The sequence below is a fragment of the Micropterus salmoides genome, unplaced genomic scaffold (genome assembly GCF_014851395.1).
Source record: "Micropterus salmoides isolate LMB-PRFRI ecotype aquatic unplaced genomic scaffold, ASM1485139v1 Ms_hic_scaffold_13, whole genome shotgun sequence".
Lineage (NCBI taxonomy): Eukaryota > Metazoa > Chordata > Actinopteri > Centrarchiformes > Centrarchidae > Micropterus > Micropterus salmoides.
Genome location: NW_024040374.1, coordinates 11147038 through 11169211, shown reverse-complemented (window position 1 = coordinate 11169211; position 22174 = coordinate 11147038). Strand labels below are relative to the sequence as shown.

At 38.8% G+C, this 22174-nt stretch overlaps 1 protein-coding gene and 1 long non-coding RNA gene across 8 annotated transcripts; one reads left to right on the top strand and one right to left on the bottom strand.

The window, feature by feature from the left end:
* Positions 1-1044: 1044 nt before the first annotated feature.
* On the top strand, positions 1045-21706 carry dazap1 (DAZ associated protein 1). Of its 7 annotated transcripts, none has more exons than XM_038715525.1 (13): positions 1045-1189; positions 2382-2422; positions 4084-4250; positions 4776-4841; positions 6105-6212; positions 6445-6493; positions 10977-11059; positions 14240-14387; positions 14609-14641; positions 15204-15374; positions 16228-16392; positions 18902-18994; positions 20818-21706. In XM_038715525.1, exons 1-13 carry the CDS (start codon positions 1158-1160, stop codon positions 20988-20990), a joined length of 1329 nt encoding a protein of 442 aa, XP_038571453.1. In that variant the 5' UTR covers positions 1045-1157; the 3' UTR covers positions 20991-21706. The 7 variants fall into 7 exon arrangements, with proteins under 7 accessions (XP_038571453.1, XP_038571454.1, XP_038571455.1 ...); XM_038715526.1 differs by having other exon boundaries at positions 1046-1189; positions 15225-15374; XM_038715520.1 differs by having other exon boundaries at positions 1055-1189; positions 6108-6212.
* On the bottom strand, positions 20223-22149 carry LOC119900509. The gene is made up of 2 exons (XR_005444067.1): positions 22016-22149; positions 20223-21012 (listed from the first exon to the last, which is right to left on the bottom strand). It is a non-coding gene; the product is annotated as an uncharacterized LOC119900509 (long non-coding RNA).
* Between the last annotated feature and the right edge of the window lie 25 nt (positions 22150-22174).

Genomic DNA, 22174 nt, shown 5'->3' with positions numbered 1-22174 from the left:
GAACTACACACTGAACTATCATATTAGCCCGTGACTGTAATCAACCAAGTTTGTTCAGTATGATTTCTGTGGCGTCTGTTAGCTGTTTGGCTAGCATCTCTTCTGTCTGTCAGAAGAGACGCTAGCCTTAGCATCAGGTAACTAGCTATTGAAAAGCCAAACAGCTAACAGATGCCACAGAAATCAAGACGGCGTGCTGACGTCACACCTTGCTGTATGTGCTGCCCTAGAAGGCTTTTCAAAACTAATGTAAACGATGCTCCCTTCACTTGAAAGTGATTCCTTCTGAGGCAGCTGTCTGTTACGGTATCGAGGCAGCGAGTCAACTGCCTTCCGTTTCGAACACAGCCATGACCATTAAATCCAAAATGGCTGACTTCCTGTTGGGTTATCTGTCTCAACTTTCCCCAGGTCTTTCAGTTCAAATTACCCAATCACTGCCATTTTAACAAAATTGTGTCATCCAGCAGTTTAAGGGTAACGTCATGCTAACAGTATAGCCTCATATTATAACTTCCTAAAGCCCTAACACATGCGTAAGATTTTCTCAAACCTGTCTGTAATTGTTCAGACACAAGAATCAGACTCCTTGAACATAAAAAAATCACTTTGAACAGCAAAATTTTTTTTTAATCTTAAATGTCTTCACTTATTCCATGACAAATAATAATGTCAATATATATTTTTATGTATATTAACATTAACATATATATAGATATAAATATATATAAAGGATTTTTTGTACATTTTATAGAATTATAGTAAAAGTTGCAACTTGAAATCTGAAAAGGTTGAAGCAACATCATTTTGGACAGTGGTATCTTATTATCTTATCTTAGTAGTTATTATGTATTGTTGTAGGACTTTCCTTCTAAAAGCCATTTGCTGTTGTAATGCTTAATGAATTTAATATCAAATAAAAAGACCTCCAGTTTTAGAGTATTTAGCCACAGCTGTCTGTGGAATAGATAAAAATAGTGCGGGCTGGTTGGGTGTAATGTTCCTTTAAAGGCCGCTGCCCCCTGCAGCGTCGTCATTGCGCAGAACAGTTTGAACCAAAAAGCGGAGTGACCTTCCTCCGCTCTCAGTCTGAGAGGGGCAGCACTGAAGCAATAAGCCGGTCACAGCTCCTACAGTCCCCCACTTTAGCCACAGAAATGAACAACAATTTAGTCGGAGATGAAGTCGGGTAAGGTCCATTTAACAAAGCCTTCCTTTGCGGATGCGTTCAACTGTAAACTGCATTATAACTTATAGTTAGCTGCTCTCTGTCAAGCTGTCATTTGACAGCTAACGTTAGCTAGCAAGGTAAGCTAGCTTTAGTAACTTAGCGAGATCGCTGGCCTGAGTAAAGACGGCGAAAAAGTGAAAGTAGTCATCAAAGTAGCTCAGTTGTTATTGTTATTGCTTACGGAAATATAGACCATGTTTGGCTGGAGTGCTGCCACTTATATTGTCAAAGGAATGTGTAAAAGTGTAGTTAGTTATTTCAGTGCTGTTTTCAATTAGCACGAAGCAGCTGAGCTAACTAGCTTTGCTAACGCTTGCCAGCGAAGCGAAAGTCTCCTCTTCTTCACTTCGCCAATGCGAGGACATTTAGCGGGCACTGCTGGTGGATGGAGCATCCTCGTCTGCAGTAACCTTCCACTTTTATCACAACATCTAAACAACGTTACATTCTTGATCAAATACTAGTGAACGCGTTGCTTTTTTGATGGTAACGTTAGTGCTGCTTAAACTGCCGTTAAACTTCCAGTTGTACAACCAGCATCAGAGTTCACTTGTCCGCATGCAGGGAGCCGAGCTGCCGCTCCGCACTGACTGGAAAACACTGGGGGTTTCAGCGGTGGAGGCTGGTGCCGGGGGTAGACAGTAGCTGCTGCAGCTTCTTGAGTCAGTTCTTCAGCCGAGTGTTGTTAGCTTGCTAAAGGCTATGGCTCTGTCCCGGGATAACTTACGTGGCAGGAGGTTCATAAAAAGACTGTTATTGTCGAGGCCGTTGCGTTCAGTATTAGAAGACCAAAGTGACATCCACGGCCAGGACTGGACCTTTACATGAGTCACATGAAACACGGGCATTTTAACTGGAGCTGCCTGTACATCTCCCTCAGCTGCACCAGCTTTAGTGGCAGTGTTGCCTCATGTTGTGTAATATCTGTGCACTTGGCTGTTTAGTCAGCTGTACCGTTTTTTATGGCTCTGTAACTGCTTTCAATCTTCTCCACCAAGACGTCTCTGCTTTTAGTCGTTAAAGGCAAAATTCTCCCGTGGTTGTTATAATGCATTTTGTATGTGGCTGCCTGTAAATTAGTAAATCATTTACTCTGACTCAAATTGATGATCAATGACTGACTAAATGGTAATTTATCTGCTCTTTTCAGGAAACTTTTTGTGGGTGGATTGGACTGGAGTACCACACAAGGTAAGTCACACTGTTTAACCTGTGAAAGCTCAGCCACTTTGTGGTCAGACTGGAGGATCTGGCTGGTAGCTTGTTAGGACTCTTGGATCAAAGTTGAATAAACTCTTACAGAGTATAGCAGGGTAATATTATTAAAATATAAATCCTAGTATTTTTACTCCTGCCTTAATATAAATAATTTTGATGTAAGGATCTGATATATTGCATATGTCAATTTGTGCTTTTATATAATAATTAAAATAAGGGCGTGTGACAAAGTCATTACTTACATGGCTATGATGGTAGCAGATGGAGACAGTCTTGGTTATTAATTCTTTGATATGATCACTGATGCATTTCAGAAGCCTGGTTGAGTTTTGTGAAATAACATGCTTATATTCACTAAGGTGAATGTATGAATGTAAGCATGCTATTTTGATATAAAGTATTGAAAGCGTTGTTTTGTAATCACTACATTAACTTCAGCATTGTATTGACACCTGTCAAACTTCGATTAGTATGTAGCCTTTATGTCACACTGTTCAAGTAACGATTTAATTTCTGGTGATATCAAGTGTTGTATGGTAATACTGATATGATGATATGGACTGGACAGTGTGTCCCCACTCATAGAAAATAATATTTATATAATGTTGAATCACGATATTGATATTATATGAATATCATTGTATATGTAGACAAAGTAATAGAAATGTGAAATACATTTTTAGAATCTCTAGTTTACAGTGTAAAGGACAAATCCGCCCTTCATGCAAAATCTTCCAGACAGTGTTGGTTGAGTCTACTTGTGATCTCTGTTCCTCTTTATTAATCCACCGTTCCTGTGTTTGGAATATGTCATTGTAATTTTTGATACCTTCCCCCTTTATAACATTGCATAATTACAGATGATCAGGTCTGCATTGGTGGTAGTCTACATTATACAGTTGGGCGCGCGTATACATTGTTTTCTCATTCAGACCAGCCCAGCGATGGTCTGGCTCATCTTAAGCCCTTTACTGGCTCATGCTTGGTTGGCCATTGTGTAACTTTGCACAAGGGCGTGCGTTGTGTTAACAGTACTGTTAACATTAAGATCCGAGCGGCAGTGCTGTGTAACTCTGAGCCGGTTTCCCTGGCGATGCCTTAGGGCTTCCCAGCAATGAGAAAAGCAATTACAATATCCCTCTCCAAAGTGAGTCAAACTGTTCAAACTTGCACGCCTTGCTTCTGTGGGCATGTGCGGGCGTTACAGGATGTACATTTTGGTGCTATGTAACATGACAGTGGGGCAATGCTTTGTTAGCCCTTTAGGAGCGCTAATAAATGACTGCCATGTTTTTATGTTTGTATAAAAAAAATTGGTACAATTCCCAATATTCCTCCATAAAGACAAAATTAAGGTCACTGAATGACTTGTGGTGTTCACTGTGTAATTTTATGGAGTGGTGCTTGTGTTTTTATTCCACACCTGTTTTGGTCCCAGTTTAGTGCAGGTTGAAGTGCTGAGGATATTTTTTAGCATCATTTATCATAATGAAAGCATGAGTTCTATAAATCATGACTACACTTCTTTGTGTTCAGGAGGCAAACTGGACTGAGTTATACCTTCAAATTATATTGCCACATTTGCATTATTGCTGTACTGTTCTGTGCTGTCATTTCTTTCTTTCTTTTTTCAGAGACACTGAGAAACTACTTCTCACAGTATGGGGAAGTAGTAGATTGTGTCATCATGAAGGACAAAACTACAAATCAGTCGCGAGGCTTCGGCTTTGTCAAATTCAAAGACCCCAATTGTGTACGGACAGTGCTGGAGACAAAGCCGCATAATCTTGATGGAAGAAATGTGAGTATTTTAACTCAAAGGAGGAGGTAGTCAAATCAACTCGAGTAATCTGCCAGCGCTTTGTGTGAGCAATGTGGAAAAACCTCAAGCCGTATTTCATCATTCAAAGTAGTTAGAAGTTCAATTCAAGGAGAAGTACAGTTTTACTTTGGTTTTACCTGCCTGCAGACATTAGTACAGATAATCCAGGCTTGAAAATTTGTTTGCCCAACAAGATTTACCTGTTTAAAGTCAGATTAGCAAAAATGGTGGTTAAACCAGGATTTTTCTTGATGGCTGACAAGAACCATGCTGATCTGTCTTTCCCCTTTGCATTAATTCTTCCGTACCCCATAAATGACATATTGCCTCGTTTGTTCTGTTGACGGAGTTGGAGAAGGGCATAAAATTTTATTGGCCACATATTCAAAATAATGTGACTGTTACACTGTTGTGTGAGTCGAGGCAACATACTGTAATGGATTCTGTGAAGAAGAACATTTGAAGGTGCCTTGTGTCAAACGTTTTCTCTCTTTCTGCTGTCAGATTGACCCAAAGCCATGCACTCCCAGAGGAATGCAACCTGAAAAGTCTCGAACCAAGGAAGGCTGGGTAAGAGGAATCTGATTTCTACTGGGGAGGCTAGGTTAGTTTTTTCTGCTGGAATAAGACTCTTCATTCCCTCCTCCTGAGGTGGGACTCTAGTTTCTTATCATGGGCCATGAGGAGACAGCTTCATTTATAAAAACACTCTGACTTTGACCTAAATCTCTTTTTTTTTTTTTTTCCTTCTACAGAAAGAGTGATATATATATATATATTTTTTTTTTTAATGTTCACAGTGTACAACCTTTATACGTTTGAGAATGCTAGACATTAGTTTTGTGGTTTGATAAATCACAGAAGCATTAACTTATTGTATGACTTGTATTGATCTCTGTTTGTGAACAAGGGAAAGAAACAATATCATTAGATATCTGGTACAGCTTAGACTAGCCTGAGATTGACACATAATAAGGTCACATTTTCCCTGATTTTATTTATTTAAAAGGGACAGTGCATATTAATGGACATCTTAGCTTGCAGCAAACAAAGCCCATGAAGAGATCATAGGCCTGTATCACCATGCAAAATGTAGGAATTATAATAACTTTTAAATTTTTGTATAACCTTTTTGGAATGTAGAAGTTTTTTTTAGCAGAAATATGTTGTTCTTATAACTGTCCTCCCTCGTTGAATAAAACTGAGAAAACACGGGTAGCTTTAGAGACAAGTAGGCTGGTGTGGTACAGAAAATTGCTTTCAGCAGTGGTTTTTATGAAAGGCAGAAATCTCTGCACCAACTTGGGTAATTTGTGGGTCGATCAACAATGATATCAACCCACTGCAGAACTATATAGTCATTTTGTCCCTTTGGGCAGCGAATATTAGAGTTATAGTGCATTTTATATCAATAAAACAAGTCACATTATTTGGCTGCAAGTGTAGATTGTAAGTCAGGAGCTTTTATAAATGAGGCCCGTTGCCTTTCATTGGCTTCAAGTCATGTAGCTGCTACTGAATGTTTTACTAACAAAGCAGAAGATGTAATTGTTAAAAATCATTATTGTAAGCAGCCTCTAGCCTTTACAGCGTGAGTGCAGTGCACAGCAGTGGTGAAATGCTTAGTGGTTGTGAGTAAGTGGAGGGAGCCGTGCTCTCTGATCTGTGGAGACTAGTGTTTGCATTGACATGACATGTTAAGAATTATACCCCAGGGCAAGAGGAGAACCTAATTTCTTCTGCACTGTCTGAATAGATGATGGCTAACTGGCCCCTTCCCAGACTGATCCTTTAACAGACATTGAAATCCATACACTCCCTGTTTTCTTTCAGAAGGGCAGCAAAGCCGATAGCAATAAATCAAAGAAGATATTTGTAGGTGGAATCCCCCATAACTGCGGAGAGCCTGAACTCAGGGACTATTTCAATAGATTCGGAGTGGTGAGTATTGCCATGTGCATAATGCAAGTCAGTTCAAATCGTCATTAAGACTGCTTAAATGGATGTGACATTGAACAGGGTCAACACTACAGTATTAAAAAAATAAATTTAGTGGGATGGGATAGGACAATTAATTATTTGTCCAAATTGAGGCAGAATATTTAATTGGACTAAGAATGGACCCTGTCTGGTTTTCTAAATGGAGCCACTGTTTCCCTTTGTCCCATTCAAGGTCACAGAGGTGGTAATGATCTATGATGCGGAGAAGCAGAGGCCCCGAGGTAAAAGCTGATCCCGTTTTTTTTCTCCCCTCTCCATACCTTACCATCTTAAATCTCATGACAAACTATTCCGGCCCAAAGAGAAAAAGCCCATTCAGCCCCAGATATTCAATTCAGTTTAAACACTGTCACCCATAACAGGTACAGGACATACAATAAAACTCAAGAGCATGTTAAATAAAACCTCATACCAAGTCACCAGAGCGAACATCAAATGGAAAGCAATTTAATTCAATTCAATTTAATTTATATAGCACCAAATCACAACAACAGTTATCTCAGAGCGCTTTTCATAAAAGAGTAGGTCTAGACCGTACTCTGTGATGTTATTTACAGAAACCCAACAATTCCCACCAAGAGCAAGCGCAACTTGACATTTCTAGAGTTGAAATGAAAAGCTTACTGAGATGCGAAGTAAACTGCTCTCCTGTCAAATACATTAAATTCTTTAACAGGCATTAAGGCAGCACCTTCAGTTTATGTAATGGTTATAGATTTGTTATATGTAATTTGTCCACATAATATAATATGTCCCCTTTAAAACCACATCTCAGCCTTTGTCACATGCTCAAATCTAACATGAGGAAATCGCAGGCTCTGATTTGGACTGATGCAGTGTCCTTTATGACCTTGTGATACCACACAGGCATGTCCACAGACACGTTTATTCTCCGTTAAATATAATGTGTTCATTAGGCACTGTCAGGCAGAGCAAGGACACCTTAAAAGCTTTTAGTCCAGAATACTGGTGAAAACAGACCGGTTTCGACTTCAGAGTCTTCATAAGGGCGGAAATAGTAAAAATGCTCATCCTCAAAAGCACCTTAAGGTTGCCTGGATTTATTATTTATTTAATTTTGTTACCGGGATTATCATTACTACATTAGCATTTATTATCCCAGTTAATGTTGCACAGAGGGCCCTCGTAAATATTTGGAAAACTCTGAGGAACATTTGCCTGTGTCAAACAGCTCAGTGAAATTTGTATAAAGAATTTCTAGGTCCAGAAGCATCTGATGAGTTAAAGGAGTGGTTCACGTTTTTCAAGTCTGTCTTAAAACAGTAGTTTCTGCTCGGTGTAATTATTCCTCGTGTTCATATTGCCCTTTCAGTGATCCCTTCCTAACATGTTTCCAGTGTAAAAGAGAGGGGACAAGATACAAAGTCCTCACTTTATTTGAAGCCAATACGAGGCTTCAGTAGCCTGAGTAAAAGTCAAATCAAATGGGTGTCATCCAAAGTGGAAGTCTTTTTAGACTGTAACTAAGTCATCTCTTATACTGGAACCACATTTAGAAAAGGATCTTGTAATGACCGATATGAACAGGAGACAGGACACAGTTTCAGTGTTTCTGTTGTTTCAAGACAGACTTGAACTGACGGTTGAACCCAACCTTTAAAGGACAAATCCGCCCTTAAAAAAAATTGTGGCGTAAGCTGGTGATAAACTAAATGTTTTAGCTCCTTTCTGCTGTTTGTTTTGTTCCCACTACTTTGGATAACTAGACATATGTAAACAAGATGTTGCACCACATTCAAATAGTTACTTATTTCAATTATTGAATCATCTTTTCTTTTCCCTTATTCAATTACATTTTTGATCTCAAAAATGTTAGAAAAAAATGTCTGTCACAATTCTCTCAAACCTCTAACTTGCTTGTTTTGTCCATCTTCATTGAATATTTTTCCATGTTTGCTTAAAAAATTTGTTTAATTTATTCATAAGCAGAATTAGATGGACTAATTGATCAATCTTTAAAATGAAGTTTGACAAAAATGTATTTTAAGCTAAACCATCAAAGATAAAATGAAGAAAAGATGTCATTTAGTCGTCAAAGTAGCCACAATAAATGCAGTACAGCTACTAGAGATATATATATATATATATATATATATATATGCAACTGGCATATTAAGCACAGTTTGAGCCTGAACGCTGAAGGTGAATTTTACATTGTTATCACTAGAACAATGGAATCGCTATTTCAAAATTCTCTCTAACCCATTTCCTGACTTTAGAAAAAATAGACCTTTAAAATTGCAAGAGTTTGTCCAGTTAATCATAAATGTATGGCACTTTTAGCATGGATGGCCTCGCTGGGAATCAGACCCCACGCCACCAGCAGTGTTTGTGTCAGACTCTGCCCTCTGAGTTACAGTCACAGCTGTTTCATCTGCATTTGTCCTACATAGCAGTGATGCAGCGGCCACTGACCCACAACATGTACTACTGCTCTCCCTTCAAAGCACCAATTCATTCTCTATTGGGAGAAACCCAGAATAGTTTGTCATTGGAATTTAACATGATGTATTGCACCAGTAACCACCATTACATAATCTTTAATAGTGTAAACAGTTTCTTTTACTAATACCATTAGTCTTTCAACATTGGAATAAGTTTTCTTTACCTCGATTTAGACGTAACTGATACATGTATCTTAAATGGCATAGTATGTGTTTTCCCATAATGTAGAAAGTTAAGTATTTTTGTAAGTAAGCCCTTTCTATTTTTCTTTCTTCTGTCCCCCTTCTCCTTGTGAATGGTTTGAATGTGATTAACGGTGTCTCTTAAGATTTGTCTTTTCTCCTTTAGGTTACTGTGCATTGACTGGTAGCACAGAGGTACAGGCCAAATGTAAAAGCAACCCAAATTTTTTACTTGGTCAAAATGGGATGTATACAGAGTTGCATCAAAGTTTCTATGTAATTATAGAGAAGGAGTTTGTTTTGGTTTTGCTTCCAGGTTATTTGAGCGATAGTTTAGTAGCAGTCAGAAGTTTTCATTCATAAATCAATGTGTAGTTGATTGAAAGTAGCATCCTCTAAGGGGTGGTTATTTTTTAAATGTAAGATGGGTGCTAAACAATATAATGGTTTCAGACCAATATCTTAAAATAGACCTGCTACACAATCCCACCACTTTAAATCAAATGCTTGGTTAGTATCTTCTATACTATAATCAGAACATTATTATAGAGATATTAAATGAATAGGGCTGTGATTAATGATCATTTTCATTATTGATTAAGCTACCAATTATTCCCAAGATTAATAGATTAATTGTTTGGAGAAATAAATGTCAGCAAATAGTGACAAAAAAGCATATAATAAAATATATATATATATATATATTTATATTTATATATATATATATATATATAAGAAGCATAAACCAGTGAATCATTGTAATTCTTGCATAAAAAATTACTTAAATAAGTATTCAATTATCAAAATTGTTGTCTTTGAATTTTCTGTTGATTTGACTAATCGATCATCAGCGTTGTTACAGTACAAATAATAATATCAAATTATTTCCCAGCCCTACATCTATTAGTCTGAGTGAAAGTCAGTCCACAGTAAGTTTTATTTTCATATTTTTGACATGCAACACATCGGTCATTGATATCTGATTTCAGTAACAAGTCTTTAAAATTTCAACTATAACCAAGACATGTCAAACTCTTTAATGTGTCAACTTGGATTTAAATTTAGATTAAGGACGGGTCATTGACAGATGTTATTAATAGCAATAGATCATGAGGCTTGGGAATGCTGGGCATGGTACTGAGGTCTCTGAAATCTCAGTTGTCTCGTAGGACTTTTAATTGGATTCAGGTTAGGTCCCCAAGTAGAGTTGTGCACACAACCCAATTCTGCCATGGCTGAAAGTTAATCAAATTGAAAGTAGATCACTATAGTGCGCTGCGGCCTGCTGACGCTCTGAAAAGTTATGTTCTAGATGAAATAGTTTAGTGAGCAGCTGGTGGCCAAAATGTTGGACCTGTCTTGTTGATGAACTTTGTATATCCCCCATGAAAATGCTTGATCAAAATCAGCAACTCACCACTTTGAGGAAATCAGTTATGGCCTATATCTTTGTGTTACCGTTGTGAGCAATATTTTAATTGTCCATTTTAGGCTTATCCTGGCTGACTCAAAAGTAAAACACTGAATTTGGGAAAGCTTGGAGAAAGCTTTAGGCATTCTACAGTTTGTGTTTCTCCATATTTTTGTGATGCATTAACAATGGCTGCTGCGAGTGTGTGCTCCACAGCAATATACCAAGGGACAGATCAAGGTGGGGTTTGGATGAAACGGCATGAAGTAACAAAATGTAGTATTGGTTGATTGGCATTTATCAATGTTATAGGGTGGAAGATGGACTTAATTGACCTTTTTTTTTATGTGACATTTCACATTAAATCAAATGCTATGCTCATCAGCCTTCATGTTTAGTAGTTAAGCAGTCCTGTGTCGTTATCTTCACAAATTATTTCACTACACAGTAAAGAGAAAAGTTTCCTTCAATCCCCCAGGCTTTAGTCTTGGATTTGTGTTGTTCTGCAAGTCTGCAACATCATCCGAACCCCAGGAGCCTCTTGCTCAGTCTTGACGGATCCTCACTCTGCTGAAGCCCAATACTGTTCATCTTGTGTTGTCACAACCCCCCTGCTACCTTGATTCACTCTTGGTCGTTGGCTAGGTTTTGGATTTATTACTTTCGAGGCCGAACAATCAGTGGACCAGGCTGTCAACATGCATTTTCACGACATCATGGGCAAAAAAGTGTGTAGTTGTAGTTTTATTTTTCCCTTAAGATCAAACAGAGGCTTGGGCGACAGAGTGAGAATTATACTGTAATGCTATTTTATCAGTTAGAGCTCATTTTCCAGTAGCTTCACATTAAGGACCGCAGCATCATGCAGCACAAAGTTAGCCGTTAACATCTTAAAATTATATTTATTCATTTAATAAACACATGCGCAAATGCTGTTATAATGAAGTTTCTATTGTCGCCCAAGGCTTTGTTTAAACTGACCACTCCTTTAGGATGTTTTAAGTGCATTAGATTGTATTAAAGTTACATGAATTTGTCTGGTTTTTGATATAAAAAACCCCCCAAAACGATAAAGTCGAGCCTTCAAAGATCAAAGAAATTCTCTGAATATATATCACCTAAAGGATTGGTCCAAACTGTTCTGTTTCTTTTGTTTTTCTGATATTTTGTTGGCAGGTCACTTACACGTCTACATAATTTCTTCTTTTTTTTTTTCTTTCCTTTTTTGAAAATTTAAAGAAAAAGCTCAACTCAGTGACCTCAGTTGAAGAATCTCCATACTGTGTCTTTCAGTTCTCTAACAAATGGCAGTTCTCGCTGCTGCTTAGGATGAGACATGCGTCGCACAGTAATATTTGTATGTCACTTTTTAGCGTTTGTTTTAACTTAGTGTGCACCAGATGGATGGGGTTTACTGCACAAAGACAATTCAGATAGTGTCAGGTAAGCTGTCCATCCGGGTAAAAACAATAAATTCACAGCGGTGTTACATATTCGAGCACACCTCCTAACCTTCTGGCATTCCTTCTGTTGTTTGATTGCATGTGGCAAACACCACCCACCTGGCACCTCAGCTGAGCAAAACAAAACAAAACAAAAAATGTTAGTACTGTAGTAAAATAAAGTACCACTTGGTATATGTCTAGCTGGGATTGCTCTTGACACTTGGGTTTTAAATGTACTTTTAAAGCTCTTCATTTATTAACAACCCCCCTTTTCCTGAATCGACATTTTGTAATTAGCAGCTTTTAAACCACTGTACAGAGATACCAGAAGAGAGAGCCCTCTTTCTGCCCTCCATGCCGACAGTAATGATTTGTGGGCGAAAGAAAATGACCACAGTCAAACACAGTGCAGTTATATCCACTGTCACGTCATATCATCACATGTTTCTGTCTTTGATCTTTACATGGCTCATGCGTAAATGTGGGCTTTGAAGGTCAGTCTGTGATACTTGACACTCTGAAGACCGTCGCGTATATTTTCCCATTTACAGTATTTAAGGTTTAAAACTCGTATTGACAACCTTAAAGCAGCATCCATTTTTTGCTAGTGAGAGCAGCACTTCAGCGTATTTTCTTATTGGGATTCTGTCTTGTTGAAGACTGAGTAGGTGGAACACTCTTTTGTTAAATCATGAGGATTTTTTAAAGTATTTTTGGTGCTTTAAGTGCTTTTATTAGAGAGTGGACAATAGAGAGATGACAGGAAATAAGGGGAAAGAGAGAGCTGGGGAATGACATGCGACTTAGGTCTCTGGCTGGAGTTGAACCTGGGATGTTTATTGTAAACAGACTATAAAAGAAAAACTGTTATTTTCTGCCAATTAATTTTTTCCCCCAGAAGAGAGTTGCCAGATAGGTTGTTTTGTGAAAAAAAAAAAAAAACTATGTAAAAGCTTAATGTGGATTTTTATTATGTTCATCAATAATATTGACAAGACTTTTTTTTTTGAAATGTCACAGATTATTCCATTAAAAAGATGATCTGAATCTCATTTCCTTGGATAAATGATTCTGCCCAACCTGTATACTCTCTAGCTAGACCCTCCCCCCTTGACATTGCCCTGGTTTCCAGCATGAATCAAGGCTCAACTTAATCCATTGTTCTTGACTTGACATTACCTTACGCAGGGACTTGAGGGAGGTTGGGAGATATGAGTTACAAAATTAGAAATTGGAGCACATCAAACTGTGGAACAAATCCCAGTTCTGCTGTTGGGGACTGTGCAGAAGTCATGGTATCCATCACTCGTAGCTGTGATGCCCACGGGAGAAAATGCTCAGGTAGCTGCCGGCGGCAGCGGGGCCGCTGCCGGAAACATGTGCATGTAATTAGGTCGACAGAGAAGGAAGAGGGGAGGCTGGGGAAGGTGGCAACACCTTAAAGCTGGGAGGAATTTGCGATTCGTTTTCCTCCTGCAAGGTGACCCCAATAACTCAACCCCTCAGTCTATTTCTGGTTGGCTCCCCCTTAGTCTCAGCCTGTTTCTTTGCTCTGGTTAACTGCTGGTATCTTTGCCTAGTTACAGGAAGCAAAGTTCTGTTATTGGGGCAGTAAATTTATATTTGACCCAAGGCATTAAACTGTAACAGCGATGGATGATGACTATACATAAAAGTCAAATTTAAGTTTCTGAGTGTTAACAATGCAGTAATTCACAAACAAGTGTTGTTTATTATTAAAATATATGTATTATCAAAAAGAAACTTGAAGTTACCTTTCTGATTTCTGAGGTTTTGGTTGTGTAAAGAAGCAGCAATTTGACATATTGGGGTCAAAGTGTATTAATCACTTGTACTCAATTAAAAAAACATTCTTTCTCACCTTTGACACAGTATGAAGATTCAGTTTTAGATTGACTGAAAAGACTTGTTTATTTGTACTATCTGCATGTTTAACTTGTATATTCTGTTAGAACTGAGATACAATTTTTTCTCTACATCCATTTCCCCCCCTAAAACTTATTCCAAATAAAATAAAAATGAGATTCTTTATAAGCGTTAGCTGGAGAAAGGTAAGTCATGACCTTCCCTTAGATGTCTTTATCATATATAGGGCAATTCATTTGAGGATTTATAGTAATAAATCTGTGTTTCTCAGGTACACCTTAAGAGCCTGTGATCTGAAGATGATGCATTTAAAAAATGTGTATCTTTGCAAATTATTTTTGGCCACTGTGAAATTCCCGCTTGATAATTAGTACCTGAGACACATAGCTGTACATCTCTCCTGGCTACACTGTAATATTAATTAACAACAACCCCTCATTCTAATAAACAAAGATTTCAAACTGGCCCTAAATGTTGAGATTAAATAATAAGTGGTAGGACAGGTCTGTCTAGGTGAGGGACTTCATGGACCTTATACTGGTGTTGCCAAATGTGCCCTCCTTGTCCTTTGTCCAGGTGGAAGTAAAGAAGGCCGAACCTCGTGACAGCAAAGCTCCTGGCCAGCTTGGCCCAGGCCAGTGGGCACCCAGGGGCATCTTGAGTGCAGCTAATGGTTGGACAACACAGCCTGCCCAGGGCTGGCAGCAGGCTTATGGGCCACAGGGTGAGTGGGAACAAGTCCCAGAGCAGAGCGAATGAGGCTCACTGCTCAGAGGAAAACCCAGTAGTAACTGTTTAAATGTGTTAAACCCTCTGTTTTAACATTAACCGTGTCCATCTATTCATTGCTTACACTGACAGTTTCAATATTAAACTGAATTCTGTGAATCAGGCAACGGTATTGTCATCAGTCTAAAGTTGGATTATTTTTTTCTCTTCCTGAAGGAGTGTGGGTGTCGACTACTGGCCAACCCATAGGTAGGTGTTTGATCTCCTCTTGACAACACACAGAATGTAATATCCTGCCTTTTCTTAACATGTTAGCAAATTAGTTATTTTCTGTATGTTGCGTAGCTTGAAATCCATCAAATTGCAGATAGATTTTGTCTTTGCCATGTGATCATGTGCTTGTCCTGAAGAGCTTGTGTCACAGAAATGAGCTTGCACTCTTGTGTGGCCAATAGGCTGATGACAGTTAACAGCACGTGTTATCACTGATTCATAATGGCTGAGGCTGCTGATAATTTGCTGCTTGAGACAGATGGCAGCCTTGAATAGATTCCAGCCTCCCCCTGCTATTGGTCAGGCTCGGTTTCATATCACCACCTCCGGGTCAACCTGCAACGCTCACTGCAGTGTCGTCCCTGTGCTCACACAGAAGATACTTCAGTTTCATTCAGTTTCAGATTGTGTTTTGCAAAACCATTTATTTACCAAGTGTATATTTGTTATTCAGATGTTTTAACAAGAGTATGACAAACTAAAAATGTTGTTATTGCCTTTGTACTTCTATTTATATAAAAACGTTTCTATAAAATAGATCTGTTCTGTGTTGGAGTAGGCGGGTATGGACCTCCGTTACCGGCAGGTCGTGGAACCCCCACACAGCCTCCGTCACCTTTCAACGCATTCCTGGTCACGACCCCGGCGGGTGGCTTTGCTGCACCTCAGGGCTACCCTCAGCAGGGCTACAGCACAGCACCTCAGTTTGGTCAGTAATACTGATACATTCGCTCATTACAACCCTTTGTAGTGATGTCAAAACAACACCAAAGTGCTTACAGGTAATATAGCATATATAATGGTAACACAGAATTAGGTGGAGATAAGGAGTTTCTAAAAACCGATATTGATTTCTGACTAAGGTCATAGATAATCAGCTGTGTCTAAATTCTGTTTTCACATTTTTATCTCTACAAGTTTCCTTCTTCAGCGAGCAAACGCCTCACAAACTACATTTAGATCATCAACTTTTCTATAAATTAAAATGGGTGTATATTATATATTATACCTTTTAAGTGAATCTATATCAGACTTTCCAGGCAGCTTTGCTGTTGTCAGGGAGGAACCTCCACCTTATCAGAGATGGACAGTGTGACTCGCACATATTCAGCATTTTTTGAAATGTTGCTTGTTTTTACCTTCCACCAGTTAAACCTGTTAGCAGAAGTACCAAGCTAAAACCAGGGAGAAGGAAGCCCAAAATGGTCCGTTTATAAGTGTGTTGGCAGAATTTGATCTGGCAGCTGATATTTGCAAAAGACTTGTGTTCTTACAGCCTAAAATGAGAAGAGATTTATTGGAGAAAAATTAATACCTTGGCAAGTACGTTGTAGTGTTTTTTGTATGATGGTACGGTGTGGTCAACTAGATTTTGTGACTGAAGACTGAACTTGTGGAAGAGATTTTGTGTTTTACTCAGGGACACAAACACTGAGGTTTGACCAGGGTCATCTGGTCTGAGACCTCTGTACTCATACATAATGTTCCATCTGTGATAAAGCAACACTAGGAAATGATCATTAGGTAAAAGTCACAGAAATTATCTTATTACTGTCCAACAGGTTACAGTTTCGGCACACCCCAAGCAGACCAGTATGCTCCACAGGTTCCTCCTCCTCCCAACACTCCAGGAACAGCAACACTAGGCTTTGCTCCCGCCACCACACCAACTCAGGACTTAAGCAAAGCTCCCACTGGGCAGCCTGACTTCCCCTATAGCCAGTATGGTAAGAAAAGCATTGTGCATTAAGCAGCTTGCTGCCCTTTTCTCTCCCATTTAATTTGTGTTCACCCCTCGGGCCTCCCCCCATCTCCCTGGATATTTTATTGGATGCAACTACAGCTCATTTAAGTGCGAATCTACAGCCCTTAGACAAGCAGGAACTTGCTCTTGGTACCATTTAGCTTGAACAGCTACACATGCATACATGCTTCTTGCATACATGAACCCCTCTGGCTCTGCCGTGAAGATGCTGCTGAAGTTTCACCATATCCAGGAGTCTTCAGCAGTAATATCTGTCAAGTTTTGCAGCTGGGCCGTTGGATTGGTAAAACGATTGGTAGGTCTCGGTAGGTTTGAATTAGATCATCCTGCCTTGCAATGTTTATTTTTGTTGTTTTTGTTTTGCATTTTAATTTTATTTTTATGTTCAAGGGAGTGCAACCTTCTCCTGACCGACTGTACTAGACATTTGACTTGATTCAAATATTCCTACTTTTTAATTACTCCCTCCTACACATCCTCCTCTTCCTCCCTGTTGATGACTGTGCTGGCTTCTTTTCCTGGTCTTGGCACAAATTGCCATAGAAGAGCACCAGCATGACAATATTAATGCCCATGAAACCTTATTTCTGGAATCAAGCATGTCCAACCTGCCAAGCTACCTATCAAAAATTGTTCAACATGTCCATCAATTTATCACTCTGGAGCTTTGCATGCTTGTCTGCAAAATGTGAACTTTGCACTTCTGCCTGTAGATACATGCAGATATTAGTTAGTCCTAGCGAGTAGTGTTTTGACTAATGTGTCTGTAGGATTTGCTTAGTGTCTTTATGGTCTTTTAGCTAGACTGTTACTCTAGTCTAACGTTGAACATGGGTTCAGCCAGATTTGAGCGTGTAGGGACTTGAAAATCAGACATTTAATCAAGCCCCTCCAGGGTCAGATTAAGAAAATTATGTGCCTTATTAATTTCTGGGATTTAAAACATTTAGGGGATAGCTTCGCCGGTGACATGCTGGAGATTTTCAGCTCTGAACTAAAATCAAGAACCGCGATACTGTGGAAACTAACCAGAAGCTGTGGAAAAGGAACAAGCTCAGCCTTCATTCACAAAATTTACCCATTAAGTCACATAAGCACACAGTCTGTTAAGAGTCAGATGTTCATTCAGAGGCTACATTTAGTTTTTTGGCTGGCTGGTATTTTTCTTCTGACTTGGCTTACAGCTGCTTTACACTGGATCTACATTTAAAGTAGTCATGTGAATGCTGTCAGTCATGACAGGTGCGCATCTTGTTCAGTGTTTCCTGCTTGTGCTTATCTTCCATCCAGCTTTTTGCATTTAGTGTCTGCTGTCTGTTCAGGCACTTAGACCAGTAATCAAAATCTGCAGTAGCAACAGAATCTTGCAGCGTTTTTGTGAAATGAGCAGAAAATCAGAAGCACTGAAGGATAAGGTGTATGTGACTATAGCAGGGACTGGATATGATATTTTCACCTGTGTAGGACTGATAAATGGTTGAGGTCAGACAAATAAAGTGAGTTTGATTTCAGTTAAGGTTAAGTTTGGCTTATGTAGTGTTCGTCTGGTTAAAGGAAAGCTCAAACCAGTGGTTTTGCATGTTTTAACTCAATATGTAATTCAATGCCAATCATTTTCTAACGCATACCATATATTTTTAATGATTCCCACCTTCCAGGAAGGCACTGGCTTTACTTTTACGACAGTAAACTAAAACTTGAAACTCATTTGCATTCAACAAATTTGAGAATTAACTACCAAAGAGCAACTTATTTTAATGCAAGAAACTTCACATTGTCCTTTTGAGTTCTGCCTTTGTTTGTTTTATGGATTAGATCTTTGTTTTTCAACAATATAGCTCATAGGAGTTCTTTTTGGCAATTTTGGGATGTTGAGCTTTCTCTTAGCAGTGGTTTTGATGCCATGCTACTCAGAACTCAAAGTGTTGAATGTGGTCGTTGCTTCAAGTTTCAAGTTGATTGCCACATCTTGTTGAAATGAACTGAAGCCAGTAGTGTCTTGGAAGATAGGTGATCAATCTAGAAACGTGTGGCAGTCTCTGGACAATGTTTGGCAACAACGTGACATATATACAAAGTCTTATTGTATGGAGTACGACATGCAAAACCACTGGCACGGTTGTTGTAGTTCCTGTTTCTAGTTGCCTCCTTCTAATAATATATTCTTGGTAGGAAAACATTTCTCACGTTATTTGCATCTTAGCATATCATGCACATTTCACAAAATTTCATGAGACCAGGCTGGCATGATAAAACGTCAGGCGTGCTAACAGATAGCTCACACACTCAAACTCAATTTTGTTTTGACTTCCAGATGAAGCTGAGCAGTGATGCCTCTCCAAGCATAGTGCAGATGCAGTAAATGAGTATACATGTACAGCTCTGTTAACTCAGTAAGGGGGGAACAATATAAAGTAGTCGGCCAGCAGTATCTGGGTTCAGTCAACCTGGTCTCCTCGTCTCCCTGATAGGCTTGGGTAACTACCCTCAGGACCCCTCTGCCTACGGACCAACGCGTCCTTCTCACAGTTATGGTCAGGATGAGCAGGGAGGATATAGTGCAGGTAGGTGCCAGCATCGTCTTCTCCAACCACAAAAGTAGCATTTGTTCAGTACTGTAGTGTTGTATAGAGCTGCAACCTGGTTCTTTTCTGCTTTCCTTTTGCTCTGTTTTGTATTTTGCATGTACATTTTGCATGTAAATACAAATTACTGCGTGTACTCTAGTATAGTAAAACACAGCCAGCAACTCTGTCATCTGAGTGGATTTGAAAAAAATCTACATTGAAGTGTGGCATTCAGAGCTCTAAGCACATCATCTCCCTCAGCGGCTGTAGCTTTACTATACCAAGACCAACCATGTACTCCTTTTTTGTCCAGTCTCTCTGTCTGCATTGCTTTGCTGATTATAAAAGGATGATCTAATTGTCAGAAAATGTGTTCATGGTTCAGTTATCAGCCTATGTACCCTATGCATCAGCAGTCCATTCACCTGTTGTTTTTTCCACATGTACTGTTTCCACATTATAGTAAAAGGAGTGAGAAAGGAAAGAACATTTAAAGGACATGATGCCACTAAATTTCCAGTTTCTCTCAGATTCTTCTGTCGGGCGGTCCTGTTTGTGCCGCTCCGTTCTTCAGATTTCTTTTTTTTTCTTCCATTCATGGAGCACTTTAAGCATCCCAAAAGAAATGTGCTGTATTTTCTAACTTTACCCCCTTTTTTTCTTTCTTTCTGTCTTTCTATCTCTTGTCTGTCCATTCCAGTTATTTATAAAGCTCCCCACTCTAGTATGTATTGGTGACTTATAGAAATCAGTGCTAACTGGAAGTTACCAGGGCAGGAAAATAACCAGTCACTAGCAAGATGCTGGAAAGATTTGGCTGCAAGTGGTTTTCATGTTCTACCAAAAACCACTTTATTTCAAGGTAAAGGCCATTTGGCCTGGACAGTGGCCACTTGATTTTGGGTTGCACTAGCCATTTTTTTCAGGCAGATTAGTTTCCTTCCCTGGGTGTCACTTTGGTTCCCATGTCTGTTTGCAGGGAGGTGGTGCCATCCAGTGTCTGAATAGAAGAACATCTATTCTATCATCAAGGGAATCTAGAGATTGTTTTCCTCAATGAAGCCCATTTTAAATGATTAAATGTAAACAATTAAATCCACCTGAAATTGTCATTTTTGTCTCTATACATTTTAACATTGTTACACAATAACTTTCAACACTAAAGGGCACATTGAAGGAATATAGTATTTGAATCTAGAGGAAAAATCCACCATGAAACCTTTTAAACTATTGTTCAGAGTGCACATTTTATTGCTTGGTCCATTTTAGTTGTTTGGTGGTGGTGTTCATTTTTTACAGCACTTTCTCCCAAACACATCTCAGATCCCTAAGACAAACAAACAATAATTAGAAATAAATCTTTGATTTTTTTTTTAGATTTAGTCAAGATGTAATTACAGAAAATGGTATAAAAAACTGCAGATAAGCCTATTAAATGTATCTAATCTAGCAGTTATCAGGTAAAACATTAATGGGTATTAAAGGCTGGTGATAAAGTAGATCCTGTGACAAAATTGGTAAAATTTGAACAAGAAGGCAGCGTGATTATGAGAATCATTTTGATGTGACGTACCAACACTTAACAACAGCTGCAGTAGAGTTTCACAGCACTATTGTTGTTCACCAAAAATTTTAAAATTTAACTAAACATAATAATTGCACTGCATAATATCAGGGTAAGGGGGTGGATTTTCCCTTAACATTTTACTTTTAAAGCAGTTAAGGCTTCTCCCTAAGACCTTCTGGTGAACCTGCCATTAATATCCTTGTCTCTCTGTGGCCCCTGTCCTTTCTGTTATCCCCTCTGTTGTCCTCCTCAGGGTACGGGCAAGACCTGACAGCCTTCGGCCACAGCTTCGCAGACCCCAACCAGCCGACAGCCACGTACGGGGCTCCGACGGCACAACCCTCCGCCGCCCCCCAGCCTGCCGCCACTGCGTTTGGCAGAGGGCAGAATCACAACGTACAGGGCTTCCACCCTTATCGACGCTGACCACCACCTTGGGGCAACGCCGCTGTGTAAAGTACAAAAACAAACAAAAAAAGAAGTCAGGGAAATGTGTGTTCTCGCTAAAAAGCAAAACTGGAGTTCTGGATTGTTCTGTGGGAATGTTGAATGCACACAGTTTGTGTAACAGAAACCTTTGTGAAAGCAGGGATTCCAGTAAATTCAAAAGGGTGTAAAGAAACCCAGGGGTTTTTTTTTTAAATTTTTTTTTTTGCATAACTTAAGGAACCTTCAGCAGAAAGAAGCTTTTATCCCCCACCCCCCCACCCCATGTTTTATAGTAGAAATGAACTACTTTGCAATAATTTTGATTGTCTGGACAAACACTAGCACAGAGACTATATGTAAAGAGACTTGCATATAAATATGTATATTTATGGTGGACACAAATGAAAACAGGGTCTCAAGTTTCCTCAGCTTTAAATTCTAGGGAAAAATGTTTTTATTTTTCATTTGGTGAATTTTGTTTACTTTCTGAGCCTTTAAAGTTTGTTTAAAATGGAGATTATGAATATATATATATTATACACAAACTGTGCAATTTTTTAAAAAGAGAATTTTGTACTATAAATGTACACCTTGCTTGTTTTTTTATTTAAAGATGTAGACTTCCCTCAGGTGGCTCTTTTGGGTGCATTTTTTGCACTTACGCAAAAAGAAAAAAAGGACAAATTATTACAAAAATAAATGTTTTAAGGATACAGTGGTTGTCCTGGATGTTTGTATTTGGTTGTGGATGTATTTGATTCTGGTGGAAGACCTGCAAAATCGAGCTGAAACTTATTAATCGTTTGATCCATTAGTAGATTCTAAGAAAACGGTTGATTAATCGTTTCAGTCATGTTTCAAGCTAAAATGTTTTTATATTTCATAGATTAGACGATTGATTTATAGAGGAAATAATCGTCAGATAATGAAAATAATCATTAGTTGCAACCTCGAAGCAAAGAGAGAAGTAATTTGTACCTTTTCTGATATCAAACTAAGGTTTAAACAAACTTAAATCTCACCAGTATTCAGATGGTTTTACGAACTGAGATTTTTGCATATTGTCAATCAATAAGGTTTTGATATTTCCACAGAATAGCAGGAGGGTTATTTCTGCTTTAAACCAAAACTGTGACAAAAGCAAGTTGAAGGAAATACAAACTGTTAACGCAAGTAAATTC

Coding starts and splice junctions, on each gene's coding strand:
- dazap1 (XM_038715525.1), top strand. CDS start 1,158: ATGAACAACAATTTAGTCGGAGATGAAGTCGG. Junction 6,213..6,444: donor ATTTCAATAGATTCGGAGTG/GTGAGTATTGCC, acceptor GTCCCATTCAAG/GTCACAGAGGTGGTAATGAT. Junction 16,393..18,901: donor CTTCCCCTATAGCCAGTATG/GTAAGAAAAGCA, acceptor TCTCCCTGATAG/GCTTGGGTAACTACCCTCAG.